Genomic DNA, 15,336 nt, shown 5'->3' with positions numbered 1-15,336 from the left:
ATTTGTATGAAAAAAATGTATAGGATGCTAAACATGCACTGTATTTTTCTGATTTTTTTATCACAGAATAGTTTTAAGCCAATTAATGTTTGCCTTTTTAGGCCGCTGCTCCATGTTTTCTGACCTGCATATCATTACATTTGATGGCAATGATGTGGGAGTTTATGATGCTGCAGCCTATGTACTGACTTTATTGCCAGACGAAACTATTGTTGGTCATATTGAACAATGTCCTACCCGTGAGGTAACAGTAAACATTTTCTAAACATACAACTAAATTATTACTGAATGAAAAGAGTAAGATGTTCATTTAAAAGGCAATATATTAAGTTACGTCAGTAACATAAATCATTATTAAGCATTGAATATATTCATTTTAAATATCTGTGTCAGTATTAAGGAATAATATTTGAGTTATATTTTATCATCTATGAAAATTATGCACCAAATATAATAGTACGTAAGATGAAATGTTTCTGAAAATGCTGTTTTATTAATTACAGAGTGCGAATTCTATAAGGCGTCCTGTAAGTACATGACAATTAATTCTGTTAAATTTTAACACTAATCCTTTCAAAGCAGTACTTAATGTATGATGTTTGTTTTCATGACTATACTTACCAGTTATCATTGCTTTTGCCATTAAGGTGCCAGGAGGAAATTCTGGATTGTGCTTTAAAAAGTTGAATATAACTTCACGTAACTACAAAGTTCTCATTGATCGATTGGAAAGATTGGTGAGTGTAATGGCAATAACATTTGTGCATATATGGCTGCTAATATTTTTTGCATTTCATTTTTAAACCTACTGATGTTATTATTAATTAGTCATGCAAGAACTGATATTGAATGATAATCATCTATATAAATTAGAGATTTATTTTCACCATTGCATTTTCTACACTTGATATTTTCATGACTTCCATCTCATGTAGTATGATAGCCAGACAATACCCACAGTGTTTTTAATTCTTTTGTATTTATCATTATTTATTTTAAATCTGTATCTTCTAATAATTCATTTGATTCATACAGTTAATTATGGTACATGATAATTATAGCAAAACACTGTAACAGTACATAAATATTTGCATTTATCCTTTTTCTCAAGTAGTCAGCTTAGAAATAATTTGTGTTAGAGACTATGAGCTGGGAATAATTCCTGCACCTGAATGGAAAGGTGTCAGATGCATCTGACATCGGGTGACTTTAAATAGCATGCTGATGAAAAAGCTGGGAAATTCAGGAGGAAGTTGGTTGAGAAAGAAATCAATAGGAAGGAGAATAATTGGCAAAGGAAGACACCTCCTGAGCAAAATAGAGGAAGGCATTTGTGGAGAAGAGCAATTAGAAAGAAGATGATGGAAGGAAAATGACTGGGAAAAGAGCAAATTCGCATGAGGTGTTAGAGGTTAAGATTCAAATTGAGGGATGATCTGGCAACTGCGAGGGTGTGTAGAAGAGGAGCAATCATTCTAGCTACAAGACAACTGACCGATTGAAGGCTGTGGTTTAGCAATAATTTGTTATTAACCTGAGAGAAGCATTGCAGACCATGGGACCATTCCTCTGTAATGAGTTTTATCTAAGCTATGAAGTCTTAAATTCTTTGCTAGTTTCATGGAACATTGTACAGTAATGCTGTAGCTGATTCCTGGTGAGCCACAGCAAGCAGTGCTCCTAATTTGTCATTTTTGCTTGGAAATAATCTGAAAGGTTAGTACCTTCATGTTATGATTTCTGTTTATGAATCTAAACATAGACTGGTAGGGCATGTTATTGTTGTTCAAAATATATTTATTGTAAATCAATTCCTCATGAAACATTAACTGTTCAACTTGTGAAGGTCATTGTACGGCAAGATTTCAGTTGCATTTATTTTCTCTGCAGACAACAGTAAACACAAGACCTGCTCGACTTCCGTTCACAAAACTAGGCTTCCATATACAGGATACTGGAGCAATGTATCTGATCACAACTCCTGCTGGAGTTACAATTCAATGGTATCGCAGTACAGGCATCATTGTGTTAGAATTTGGTTTGCCCTCCAACAGAACTGTGGGAACTAAAGGCTTGTGTGGTAAGTGAACTGTAGATGTGAGTTGTTCTCAAAGTTTTCCTGTCACCTGTAATTTGAGTTAATACCCATTTATCATTTCAGTCTTAATTGCAGTTATGAAGTTCTAATAGATATTTCTTTCATCTTCAGTTCTGGTTGTTTGCTGTCTTCAAGTGGAAGTGTGACACAACAATTTTTAACAAATTTAATTTAGAAAAGACATGAAACATCCATTCAAACTAACGTATCTCTCATGCCACACCAATGTCAACCCATGTTTCCCCCTTACCTTGGCATAATCCCACACAGCCTGTTTAGCTCCTCAAGCTTCTCTATGCCTCTCACCAGCCCCACAAAGCCTCTCATAGTCGCCATGCCATTCTATGCTTCTCTGCCCGACTTTATAAACCCTCAAAAAAACATCATATCAATTTATGCACTTTCATCCATACCTCATTGGCCCTATACAGACCCCAAATCAATCTATTTGCATCAAAATGTATATAACCCTGGATCGGACCTAAATTCAAAAAGTGATTGTATGCAGAAACAGGTTTGAGCCCACTGATCTAAATCATCAATATATAACAGGAAAAGGAAGGGTCCCAATACAGACCCTAAGAAATTCCAATACAATCTTTTCTCCAGCTTGAAAAGTATCCATTGACCATTTCACTTAGTTTCCTATACTCAGCTAATTTTGTATCCACATGGCTTCTGTTCCTTTTATTCCATGTGTTATAACTTTTCTCATAAGTGTTGTGTGGCATTGTATTGAATGCCAATTGAAAGTTTATGCACATCACCTCAGCCACATTATTTTCATGAAACATTTCTGTTACTTCTTCAAAAAACTCCAGTGAGTTATTCAAATTCTATTTTCCCTTTAGAAAATCATGCTCTTCTTAATCAACACATTTTGTTTCCATGCGACCACTAATTCCATCCAAAATAATTGTTTCTCGAAGCATGCCCATGACTGAATTGAAACTGACCGGTCTGTAATTGCTGGACTTGTTCTTACAAGCGTTTTTGAACATATATGTATTAGATCTACAAATAAAAAAGGATTTGATTTCTTATGCCATGTATGTATGTAATATGTGTGTAATATAGTGTTGATGCTGAAATATTTAAGGATACAGAAAAGTGCATTACAAAAGTCCAATGTGTTGATAATGGCAAGACAAGATAGTAATGTTGATGTTTGTCAAGATGTCACAATGGACAATTTATTCTGTGGCACTGTTTATTTCCTCCTGTTAAACTGGAACCAGGACAAGGAAATATTATTCTGTCACTTTTAGGATGTTTACGATTGTTAGCACTTCTTTAAGAATTTAGATTGTGGATCAGCCCTGATGTCATTTAAATTTTGAAACAGGCTCGATGGAATAAATGGTCTGCTCTCATTCTCGTGCTTCCATTGCCCATTTACAATTAGAACTTCATTAATGTAGTGCTTAAAGGGATCACAATACTTGTAGATAAAGAATTTAAATTGAAATTCATTCCCATAGAAAACATATACTTTAATTAATAGATGTGAAACTTCTTGATTTAAACTAATACTGCATTTTAAAAATATAGTCAAGAGTGTGGTGCTGGAAAAACACAGCAGGTCAGGCAGCATCCGAGGAGCAGGAGAATCGATGTTTCGGGCAAAAGCCCTTCATAAATAGACAATAGACAATAGGTGCAGGAGTAGGCCATTCAGCCCTTCGAGCCTGCACCGCCATTCAATATAATCATGGCTGATCATTCCTAATCACTATCCTGTTCCTGCCTTATCTCCATAACCCTTGATTCCACTATCTTTGAGAGCTCTATCCAACTCTTTCTTAAATGAATCCAGAGAGTGGGCCTCCACTGCCCTCTGGTGCAGAGCATTCCACACAGCCACCACTCTCTGGGTGAAGAGGTTTCTCCTGAGCTCTGTCCTAAATGGTCTACCCGTATTTTTAAGCTGTGTCCTCTGGTTTGGCACTCACTCATCAGTGGAAATATGTTTCCTACTGCCAGAGTGTCCAATCCTTTCATAATCTTATACATCTCAATCAGATCCCCTCTCAGTCTTCGAAACTCAAAGGTATACAAACCCAGTCGCTTCAGTCTTTCAGTGTAAGGTAATCCTGCCATTCCAGGAATTGACCTTGTGAATCTACACTGCACTCCCTCAATAGCCAGAATGTCTTTCCTCAAATTTGGAGACCAGAACTGCACACAGAACTCCAGGTGTGGTCTCACCAGGGCCCTGTACAGCTGCAGAAGCACCTCTTTGCTTCTATACTCAATTCCTCTTGTTATGAAGGCCAGCATGCTATTAGCCTTCTTCGCTATCTGCTGTACCTGCATGCTTGCCTTCATTGACTGGTGTACAAGAACACCCAGATCTCTCTGTACTGCCCCTTTGCATAAATTGATTCCATTGAGGTAGTAGTCTGCCTTCCTGTTCTTGCCACCAAAGTGGATAACCATACATTTATCCACATTAAACTGCATCTGCCATGCATCTGCCCACTCACTTAACTTGTCCAGGTCACCCTGTAATCTCCTAACATCCTCATCACATTTCACCCTGCCACCCAGCTTTGTATCATCAGCAAATTTGCTAATGATATTGCTGATACCATCTTCTATATCATTAACATATATTGTAAAAAGCTGCGGTCCCAGCACGGATCCCTGCAGTACCCCACTGGTCACTGCCTGCCATTCTGAAATGGAGCCGTTTATCACTACCCTTTGTTTCCTATTAGCCAACCAATTTTCAATCTAATCTAGTACTTTGCCCCCAATACCATGCGCCCTAATTTTACTCACTAACCTCCTGTGTGGGACTTTATCAAAAGCTTTCTGAAAGTCCAGGTACACTACATCTACTGGATCTCCCTCGTCCAACTTCAGAGTTACATCCTCAAAAAATTCAAGAAGATTAGTCAAGCATGATTTCCCCTTCATAAATCCATGCTGACTCTGTCCTATCCTGTTACTACTATCCAGATGTGCAGTAATTTCATCCTTTATAATAGACTCCAGCATCTTTCCCACCACTGAGGTCAGATTAACTGGTCTATAATTTCCTGCTTTCTCTCGCCCACCTTTCTTAAAAAGTGGTATAACATTAGCCACCCTCCAATCCTCAGGAACCGACCCCGAATCTATTGAACTCTGGAAAATAATCACCAACGCATCCACGATTTCCCGAGCCACCTCCTTCAGTACTCTGGGATGCAGACCATCAGGCCCGGAGACTTATCAACCTTCAGACCTAACAGTCTCTCCAACTCCAAATCCTGGCAAATATAAATTCCCTTAAGTTCAGGTCCTTCAGCCACTGTTACCTCAGGGAGATTGCTTGTGTCTTCCCCAGTGAACACAGATCTGAAGTACCCATTCAATTCTTCTGCCATTTCTTTGTTCTTTCCTTCTTAGTAATCCTCTGTTGCTCTTTAAAAGCTTCCCAGTCCTCAGTTTTCCCACTTATCTTAGCTATGTTATACTTTTTCTCTTTTAACTTTATATGTTTATTTACTTCCCTCGTCAGCCACGGCCGCCCATGCCTCCTCCTGGGATCTTTCTTCCTTTTAGGAATGAACTGATCCTGCAACTTCTGCATTATACACAGAAATATCTGCCATTGTTCCCCCACGGACATCCCTGCTAAGGTATTGCACCATTGAACTTTGGCCAGCTCTTCCCTCATAGCTCCATAGTTCCCTTTATTCAACAGAAGTACTGTCACTTCCGACTGTACCCTCTCCCTCTCAAATTGCAGATTGAAGCTTATTGTATTATAGTCACTACTTCCCAATGGCTCCTTCACTTCGAGGTCTCTGACCAATTCTGGTTCGTTACACAATCAGGAATGAGGCTGTGAGCCTAGGGGGTGGAGAGATAAATGGGAGGTGGGTGGGACTGGGGAGAAAGTAGCTGGGAGTGCAATAGGTAGATGGAGGTGGGGGTAAAGGTCAGAGAGGAGGGTGGAGTGGAGAGTTGGGAAGGAAGGTGGACAAGTAGGACAGGTCATCATGGGTGGTGCCGAGTTGGAAGTTTGGAACTGAGATAAGGTGGGGGGAGCAGAAATGAGGAAACTGGTGAAATCCACATTGATGCCGTGTGATTGGAGAGTCCTGAGGCAGAAGATGAGGTGTTCTTCCTCCAGGTATCAGGTGATTAGGGAGTGGCGATGGAGGAGGCCCAGGACCTGCATGTCCTTGGCAGGGTAGAGGGGGAGTTAAAGTGTTCAGCCACGGGACGGTGGGGTTGTTTGGTGTGGGTGGCCCAGAGATGTTCTCTGAAGCACCGTGCAAGTAGACAGAGAAGACACCAGATGCCACCCTTCTTCAAAGGCCACAATTTCCCCTCCCACATGGTTGATGATGCCCTCCAGCGCGTTTCATCCACTTCCGGCACCTCCGCCCTCAAACCCCACTCCTCCAACTGCAACAAGGACAGAACTTCCCCTGGTCCTTACCTTCCACCCCACAAACCTCTGGATACATTGCATCATCCTCTGCCATTTCTGCCACATACAAATGGACCCCACCACCACAGATATGTTTCCCTCCCCACCCCCTCCCGCTTTCTGTAAAGACAATTCCCTCCATGACTCCTTTGAAAGTACCATGCCCCCACCCTCCGCTCCTGGCTCCTTCCCTTGCCACCACAAGAATTGCAAAACCTATGCCCACTCCACCTCTATTCAAGACCCAAAAGGAGCCTTCCACATCCAGCAGAGTTATACCTGCACTTCCACACATGTCATTTACTGCATCCAATGTAGAGGATGGGGTCTCCTCTACATTGGGGAGACAGGATGCCTACTTGCAGAGTGCTTCAGAGAACATCTCCAGGACAGCGTACCAACCAACCCCACCGCCTCATGGCTGAATACTTCAACTCCCCCTCCCACTCCGCCATGGACATGTAGTCCTGGGCCTCCTCCATCGCCAGTCCCGAACCACCCGATGCCCGGAAGAAGAACGCCTCATCTTCCATCTTGGGACAGTCCAACCACATGGCATCACGGTGGATCTCACCAGTTTCCTCATTTTCCCTCCCCCACCCCCACCTTATCCCAGTTCCCACCTTCCAACTTGGCACCGCCCTCATGACCTGTCCTACCTGTCCATCTTCCTTCCCACCTATATGCTCCACCTGCCTTTCTGACCTATCACCATTACCCCCACTTCCATCTATTGCACTCTCAGCTACCTTCCCTCCAGCCCCACCCCTTCTATTTATCTCACGACCCCTTCGGCTCACAGCCTCATTCCTGATGAAGGGCTTTTGCCAGAAACATGATTCTCCTGCTCCTTGGATGCTGCCTGACCTGCTGTGCTTTTTCAGGACCACACTCTGAACTCTGACCTCCAGCGTCTGCAGTCCTCATTTTCTCCATTTTAAAAATGTAGTCATGATGAAAGGTTGCCTGTTTGATTAATATCCAGAGTATTGGAGGCTGTGAATAGTTCTTGCACTGAGAGTATGATGCCTTTACATTGGCATTTAAATGTATATTTCATTTAAATGTTGAAAATATCAAATGTCAGTCCTATTACATTTTCCCTTGGTTATGAGTGAGGATTCACTGTTCAAATGAATAAATTAATGAGAAGAAAACAGAAAAGTACTTCCTGGTTTTGGACCAGCACACATCTAAAAATTTAGATAAGAACAATTATTGTGACTTCTAAATTGAAGGGAAAATGCCCTTCCTTTCCCAACAAATGCTATCAATGTCTTTGGCTTTTTACTGCCTTCCTTCATAGGCACTGTATGCAAGGGTTCATTCTTCAATTTTAAACACTGGTGGCAAGTATTGGGAGACTATTATACAGAGTGCATCATAGCCAAAATAATGCTGTCTTTGATCAGCATGTACATCTTTCAGCAGATGTCACTGAATTCTGCTGGAAAAGTGAGTCTTGGTGGATTTTTGTCCTTCCTGAGCCATTGTTGAACAAATATAGGATCCATGACTGCTGTATTGGCTTTGTTTAGTTAGCCAACAGAGGCCAAGAAATGTAACCTGGGATCTTCTAGGGTGTAACTGTGGTACAACAATCACAAATCCTGCAATTTTGGTATCTTATTTGGGTTTGGTTAATGATTTGTCTTGCATGGAATACACGTGTGATTCCATAATTGCATATTTGTTGGAGTCAATTTATAATTTTTTTATGTAACGCTGTACAAATTAATTCATTGAAACAAACATTGGTTTCAACAAGCAATATACAGAAGTCCGTATGCCCTTTTCAGACAACTAACCAAAATACCAGCAGTGTGATGGCTCAGTGGTTAGCACTGCTACCTCACAGCATCAGCGACTGAGTTTGATTCCACCTCAGATGGCTGTCTGTGTGGAGTTTACGCATTCTTCCTGTGTAGGTGTGGGTTTCTGTTGAGTGCTCTGGTTTCCCCCACAATCCAATGATGTGTAAGTTAGGTGGGTTGGCCATGCTAAATTGCCCATAATGTTCAGGGATGTGTAGGTTAGCCATGGGAAATACAGGGTTAGTGTAGGTTGGATGGGTCTGGGAGGAATATTCTTCAAACAGTCAGTGTAGACTTACTTGACAGAATGGCTTATTTCCACATTGTAGGGATTATATTCTACTCTATTATTATATATGCTAATAATATAATTTCAGCATCATTAATGTATGTTACCTCCAATGTTTCTGGTCAATCAACCTCTGGTCACTTTAGGCTGTTGTAATGGCAATCCTGCTGATGATCTCAAGCTACCAAATGGAACCATTGTCACAGAAGTGGAAAATGTAGGCCTTTTCCTTGAAAGTTGGATGGTTGAAACATCTGGACTGGAAACTAACTGTTTCAGATGTCGAAAACAAAATTGCACCACTGGTAACTGTACTGCTTGCTTTGATATGTTGAATCAGAATCCTTGGACCTTGTGCCATCAACATGTAAGTAAAGATTTATTTCTTTTTGCAAATTACACAGCACATTTTAAGTTATGAATTATTTGAATTATTTGAGTGCAGTTGATGAAACATTAATAAATCGTTCTTTCAATGTCGCAGTGCAATTCACCAATGTCAAATTTTAAGAATACTACAAGTAATAAAATGCTGACAATTCAACGTGATTAAATTTATTTGGAATACCCTTTTCAATCACCTTGCAGGATGATCAATTCAAAGGGCTCTAAGAATAGACTAATTTACAAATAGTGGGAGGATCAAGCATTCATGAATCATTTGTATATATTTCTACATTTCACAATATCAACTTTGAGTCAGAAAAAAATTGTATGGTTACTTTCTTTTGAGTATGGTTCATTTTTAAGTTGGAGTACTTCTGAAGTAATCAGAACCCTAGTAAAATCATTATGAATACTCTAATTATGATGTAACATTTGGGGTATATAATACTAGTTATTCAAATAACAATATTTGGAGGTATATGGTTTTTTTTAACCAGGTCAAAGGATGATGAATTAAAGGATCCTTTTTTTTATTATTGTTTTTCACAAATGTCTGTCCACCTCAAGGTTACTCCAGAAATATTTTGTGAACTGTGGATCAGGGATTTCCACTATGTGACACATCAGTGTGATGCTTTGGCTTTATATGCAGCTGCTTGCAATAAATACAATGTTTGCATTCCCTGGAGGACTCCAGAATTTTGTCGTAAGTTTTAAGTCTTGCTAACTTTTAATGATTACTACATAACATTTAGTTAGTATAAACTAAACATAGTAAATGCCCCATCACATCTGTTTTTGCATGGTTGAACAGTTTGCTATCAATATTCTATATTGATACTACAGAATGGAAATGAAGAAAAAAAATCTAATGAGGGGCTTACTTCCTCTCTTTTACATTGTTTCACTGCTCGCCTTATTATATTGAGACTCACACTAATTGCAGCGACAAAGTGAATATGTAGTGTAACATATGTAAGTAAATCTCCCTTTATTTACAAACAAGCACAATCCTTTGCAGCAAGAAAAATAATTTAAAAGCCACCAAATTAGCAGTTTTACATAATTTTTCCTGATTATTTGATATAGATTGGCTGCAAATTCGGCTCACACACTGGAATAGGGCTGGATTTGTTGGAACCTGATTCAGGGTTCCTAGTCTCATTTCTGGCACTATACCTTTTGACAAGGTGCAATAAGATTAGATTAGATTAGATTACTTACAGTGTGGAAACAGGCCCTTCAGCCCAACAAGTCCACACCGACCCACCGAAGCGCAACCCATCCATACCCCTACATTTACCCCTTTAACCTAACACTACGGGCAATTTAGCATGGCCAATTCACCTGACCTGCACATCTTTGGACTGTGGGAGGAAACCGGAGCACCGTTTTTGAAGAGTGAGTTTGGGAGATCATATAATCTTTCAAAATCCCCTGTGCCCTATCGCAACCTACAGAGAAATAAGAAACACATCTTTAAAATATTTAGCATCCAAATTAATTAAATAGAACAAAGGTTGCTAGTTAGGTGATTTGTTGTTGCTGTATTATGTAGGAGCTTGTGGAAGCCAATGCAATGACATTTACAGCAACTGTTGAGTGTTTGAGGATCTTAGACTCAGAGTTAATAGAACATAGAACATAGAAAAGTACAGCACAGAAACAGGCCCTTCGGCCCATGAAGTTGTGCCGAGGATTATTCCTAATCTAAATAGGAATAGGAAAAATAATCTAACCTATGTACCTCTCATGTGCATGTCCAGCAGTTGCTTAAAAGTCCCTAATGACACTGCTTCCACCACCACGGCTGGCAACACATTCAATGCATTCACAACTCTCTGCGTAAAGAATGTACATCTGACATTTCCTTTATGCCTTCCTCCTAATATCTTAAAAGTATGACCCCTTGTGCCAGTCAATCCTGCCCTAGGGAAAAGTTTCTGGCTATTGACTCTATCCATGCCTCTCATTACCTTGTATACCTCGATCACCTCTCTTCCTCCTTCTCTCCAAAGAGAAAAGTCTGAGCTTAGTCAACCTCTTCTTAAGACAAGCCCTCCAGTTCAGGCAGAATCATGGTAAAACTTCTTGGCACCCTCTCCAAAGCCTCCGTATCTTTCCAGAACTGGACACAATATTCCAAGTGTGGTCTCACCAGGGTCTTGTGTTGCTGGAAAAGCGCAGCAGGTCAGGCAGCATCCAGGGAACAGGAGAATCGACGTTATGGGCATAAGCCCTTCTTCAGGAATTCCTGAAGAAGGGCTTATGCCCAAAACGTCGATTCTCCTGTTCCCTGGATGCTGCCTGACCTGCTGCGCTTTTCCAGCAACACATTTTCAGCTCTGATCTCCAGTATCTGCAGACCTCACTTTCTCCTTACCAGGGTCTTGTAAAGCTGCAGCAAAACCTCACGGCTCTTAAACTCGATCCACCTGTTAATGAAAGCCAAGACACCATATACTTTCTTAACAACCCTATTTACTTGGATGGCAACTTTGAGGGATGTATGCACTAGAACACAAAGATCCCTCTGTTCCTCCACACTACCAAGAATCCTGTATTTAATCCTGTATTCACCTTTCAAGTTCGACCTTCCAAAATGCATCACTTCGCATTTATCCACTCATACTGACTCAGTAGACAAATATCGTCAACAACCTTCATTTCTGTAGCTGTGATGCACTCTCTGATTAGCAATGCTGCACCCACTACTCTTTTTCTACCCTCTCTGTTCTTTTTAAACGTTATAAACCTTAGAACATCTAGCAAACATTCCTGCCCCTGTGAAACCCACGTCTCCGTTATGGCCACAACATCATAGTCCCAAGTAGTGATCCATGCTCTAAGTTCATTATTCTTATTTCTAACACTCCTTGTGTTAAACCAAACATACTTTAACCGATCCCTTTGTTTCATCGCGTGAAAAACCTTTCCAATAGATTCACTACATACTGTCACTGCCCCATCTACAACTACCTCCTTCTCAGACATGTAGCTCTGGTTCCCACCCCCTTGCCAAACTAGTTTAAACCCTCCAGAACCACATGAACAAATCTCCTATCCAGGACATTTGTGCCCCTCTAGTTCAGGTGCAACCCATCCTTCTTGTCCAGGTCTCACCTTCCCCAGACGTTTGGATTTTAGACCAGTGGCATGTGGAGTTTGGTCTGTGTGTATGAAAGGGTTTAATGATTAACTTGTCAGCATTTCTCAAGTTATGGCTTTTATACCAGTATTATTGAGGGAGCAACTCCTGGAATGAAAATGGGAATTTGTTTGTACTGTGATTGATTTACAATCAGAGAGGTTTTCAGCCAAGCGTGGAAACGGTTTGACTGGATAATTTGAATTTTTAATAAGCCTATTGAAGAAAGGCAGAAAGTTTGAATGGGCACAAGAATGTCAATGTTTCACAACTATGCAGACAACCTTATTGACTTTGTTATGCTGAATTATGAGAAGGCATCCAGACTGGCTGTTGATGCCAACAACATTGGTGTTTGGGCTATTTTACTGTGAGTTGGGGCTTGAATGGACTGTCAGTGATTTTTGAAATGAATTGACTGTCTGTTAACAATAATCTTCAGCAGTTGATAAGGGGACATTGAGTCTGGGTAGGCTCTATAACATTTTGAAATATACACCACCAACAATGTGGCAGAAGATGTTGTTTACAAAGGATTTTCTTGGAAACATTTCAGGGCAAGAATTTCTGATTATTCTGGGGGAGCTTAATTCTCCAATTGTATGATTTGAAATTAACTCATGTGCCTGGAAAAGAAAATGGTATAGCAGTCATTTTATTGAGAACACATATGAAGGATACTGAAAACTGAAATGCTCATGAACCTATGTAGAATATGGTTGCTGTGTAACTCATTGCATGTTTAATGTCAATCTGTTACTACTATTAATGTAACATAGAAATAGTGTTAAGAAAATTTTTTAATGGGTAATGAAGTTCTTTTTTAAGATACATTTTAGGTTACGTTGGTGTGAGATTTCTAGTTGAGCATTCCAAACCAGAAGAAAATGGTTAGAAATCTAAATGGATTATTTGATGGGCAGAACGTTTAAACTCAATTGAGTGACTAATCAAAGAAAAGACCATCAAAATGGCACAGTGGCTCAGTGATTAGTACTGCTGCCTCCCAGCGCCAGGGACCTGGGTTCAATTCCACCCTCGGGCAACTGTCTGTGTGGAGTTTGCATGTTCTGCCTGTGTCTGCATGGGTTTCCACCGGATGCTCTGGTTTCCTCCCACAATCCAAAGTTGTGCAGGTTAGGTGGATTGGCTATGCTAAATTGCACTTAGTGTTCAGGGATGAAAAGGTTAGGTGCATTAGCCATGGGAAATGTAGGGTTACAGAGAAAGGGTAGGGAAATTGGTCTAGATGGGATGCTCTTCGGACGGTCGGTGTGAGCTTATTGGGCCAAATGGCCTGTTTCCAAACTGTAAGGATTCTGTCATTCTGAATCTGTGAAAATCTCAAGACTAGGAATTGAAAGAAGCAATTAAATCAAAGCTTTGGTGTTTGAGTACTATAAAGTGTTGATAGATCAGATTTTATTTCACTGCATATCATGAAAACTTTTAAATTATGTTATTTGTAAATAACTTGCTTTATTCTATTTCATGACTCACTTCTGTTTTATTGTTAAAACAAAATCTGCAACATTGAATGCTTGTGCTTTAGTGAAGGACACCATAGTAATCGAAAGCAACAAAAATGTAATCTATTGAGCCAGATTTTAGTCTGCCATCTGACTTGGCCAATAATAACTTCAGGTGTGATCATAAGAAACACTTTTGACGTACTTTTCAATTTTGAAGGGGAGATGACCTTAATGGGTCACATCTTAAATGTAAACCACTGAGTGAACCTGCATAGTTCCTCCTTGCTTCTTTGTGATTCATTCTGTAAGATATTCAGGCAGAAGAGCTGCACTTATGGTGGTTGTTTAATATGCTAAATTTTGGAAGTGTTACTTTGATAATTCTGTAATATGATTCTGCTATTTTACATACAGCACTTAGCTGCCCCATAGGCATGGAGTACCAACCTTGTGTGCCAGCTTGCGAAAGTAAAACATGTCAAAACAAAGACTTCTATTTGGAGCACGACTCAACCTGTTCATTTGTTAGTGAGAGTTGTGTTTGTCCTCGAGGAACTCTGCTGCATCAACCAGACTCTAACTACTGTGTTACAGAGGAACAGTGTGGTTAGTATATCTTGCAGTAGTTTAGAAGTATGCGCAAATAGCATTAACTCCACTCGACAATTTGCTGGCTATTTGATAGTTCATTTAGTAAATTATTGGCATATGTTTCCTATTTATTTTGAGTTTAATACAGAAGTGAAAGTAGTACTAATGACCATTAGTGTTCCAATCTTTGTCCTTGTGCATGCATGTACTACATTTCACAGACAATGTAAAATAAAGATATGGGATGTAAGTGGCTTGGATTCTGCAAAATGATGATATAATTTGCACAAACAAGACCAATGGTGAGATCTTGACAAAGGTGAACCATTTTCCCATAGTTTGCAAACTGCCTCTCAACAAAGGCAAACATAGACAAAGAAACTAAGGAAAGCCTCCTGTGTGCTCGCTCAACCTTCAGCCAATTTAAGAAAAGAACATTTGAGGATGTCAAACTTAAGTTTAAGGTCATAGTTTATTTCTATGAGTGATTGCCGCATATCCATGTGCTTTCAAGATTTGAACAACCCACAATAGGCCTTGCAAAGGATCAGAGAAATAACATCAGGGCTGTCTTTACAAGATTCTTCAAATCCAGTGATCAGAAAGATGGTTGAATAGGACCATCTTGTCTCATGCCAACATGACAAGCATTGATGTGAGAATCACTCAAAACAACTCTGTTGAGATGGACATGCTATCAGATTCCTAGAGCAACCAGTTAACTTAGAATATCACTTGGTGGCAGGAGATGCTCAGCAGGATTAAGCACATTCTCTCAAAGCAATCCTGAAGAGATCAAACATTCCTTTCTGTCATATTGACTTGTAGCTGCATGTTATACTTGCGTTGGGCTCCATTCCCCTAGGGTTTATTTATTAGATTTATTTCAATGCAGAGGTATTTTTGTTCTTAATTCAGTTCATTTATAGAACCCAAAACACTTTAGAATTTACAGAGGCTTCTCCAGACAGATCTGAAGATAGCTCCATCACATTGTGAACTTTCTGAGGCTGTGGGATCATGCCAGTTCTGGATTGTAGAAGGTTGCCTGCTTGATTAATATCCAGAGTATTGGAGGCTGTGAATAGTTCTTGCACTGAGAGTATGA

At 39.9% G+C, this 15,336-nt stretch overlaps 1 protein-coding gene across 1 annotated transcript in view; it reads left to right on the top strand.

Annotated features, from left to right (window-relative positions):
* Positions 1 to 15,336, top strand: part of otogl (otogelin-like) — a 209,721-nt gene that overhangs the window by 153,069 nt on the left and 41,316 nt on the right. Inside the window, exons 34-40 of the mRNA XM_087997558.1 lie at positions 102 to 244; positions 504 to 527; positions 648 to 737; positions 1,891 to 2,080; positions 8,777 to 8,997; positions 9,585 to 9,723; positions 14,052 to 14,243. Of these exons, the coding sequence (XP_087853684.1) occupies positions 102 to 244; positions 504 to 527; positions 648 to 737; positions 1,891 to 2,080; positions 8,777 to 8,997; positions 9,585 to 9,723; positions 14,052 to 14,243 (999 nt within the window). The remainder of the gene's footprint in view (positions 1 to 101; positions 245 to 503; positions 528 to 647; positions 738 to 1,890; positions 2,081 to 8,776; positions 8,998 to 9,584; positions 9,724 to 14,051; positions 14,244 to 15,336) is intronic.

The sequence above is a fragment of the Chiloscyllium plagiosum genome, unplaced genomic scaffold (assembly GCF_037043375.1).
Source record: "Chiloscyllium plagiosum isolate Xiang-an unplaced genomic scaffold, Cpla_swu_hap1 HiC_scaffold_19, whole genome shotgun sequence".
Lineage (NCBI taxonomy): Eukaryota > Metazoa > Chordata > Chondrichthyes > Orectolobiformes > Hemiscylliidae > Chiloscyllium > Chiloscyllium plagiosum.
This window is presented reverse-complemented; position numbering and strand designations above follow the sequence as displayed.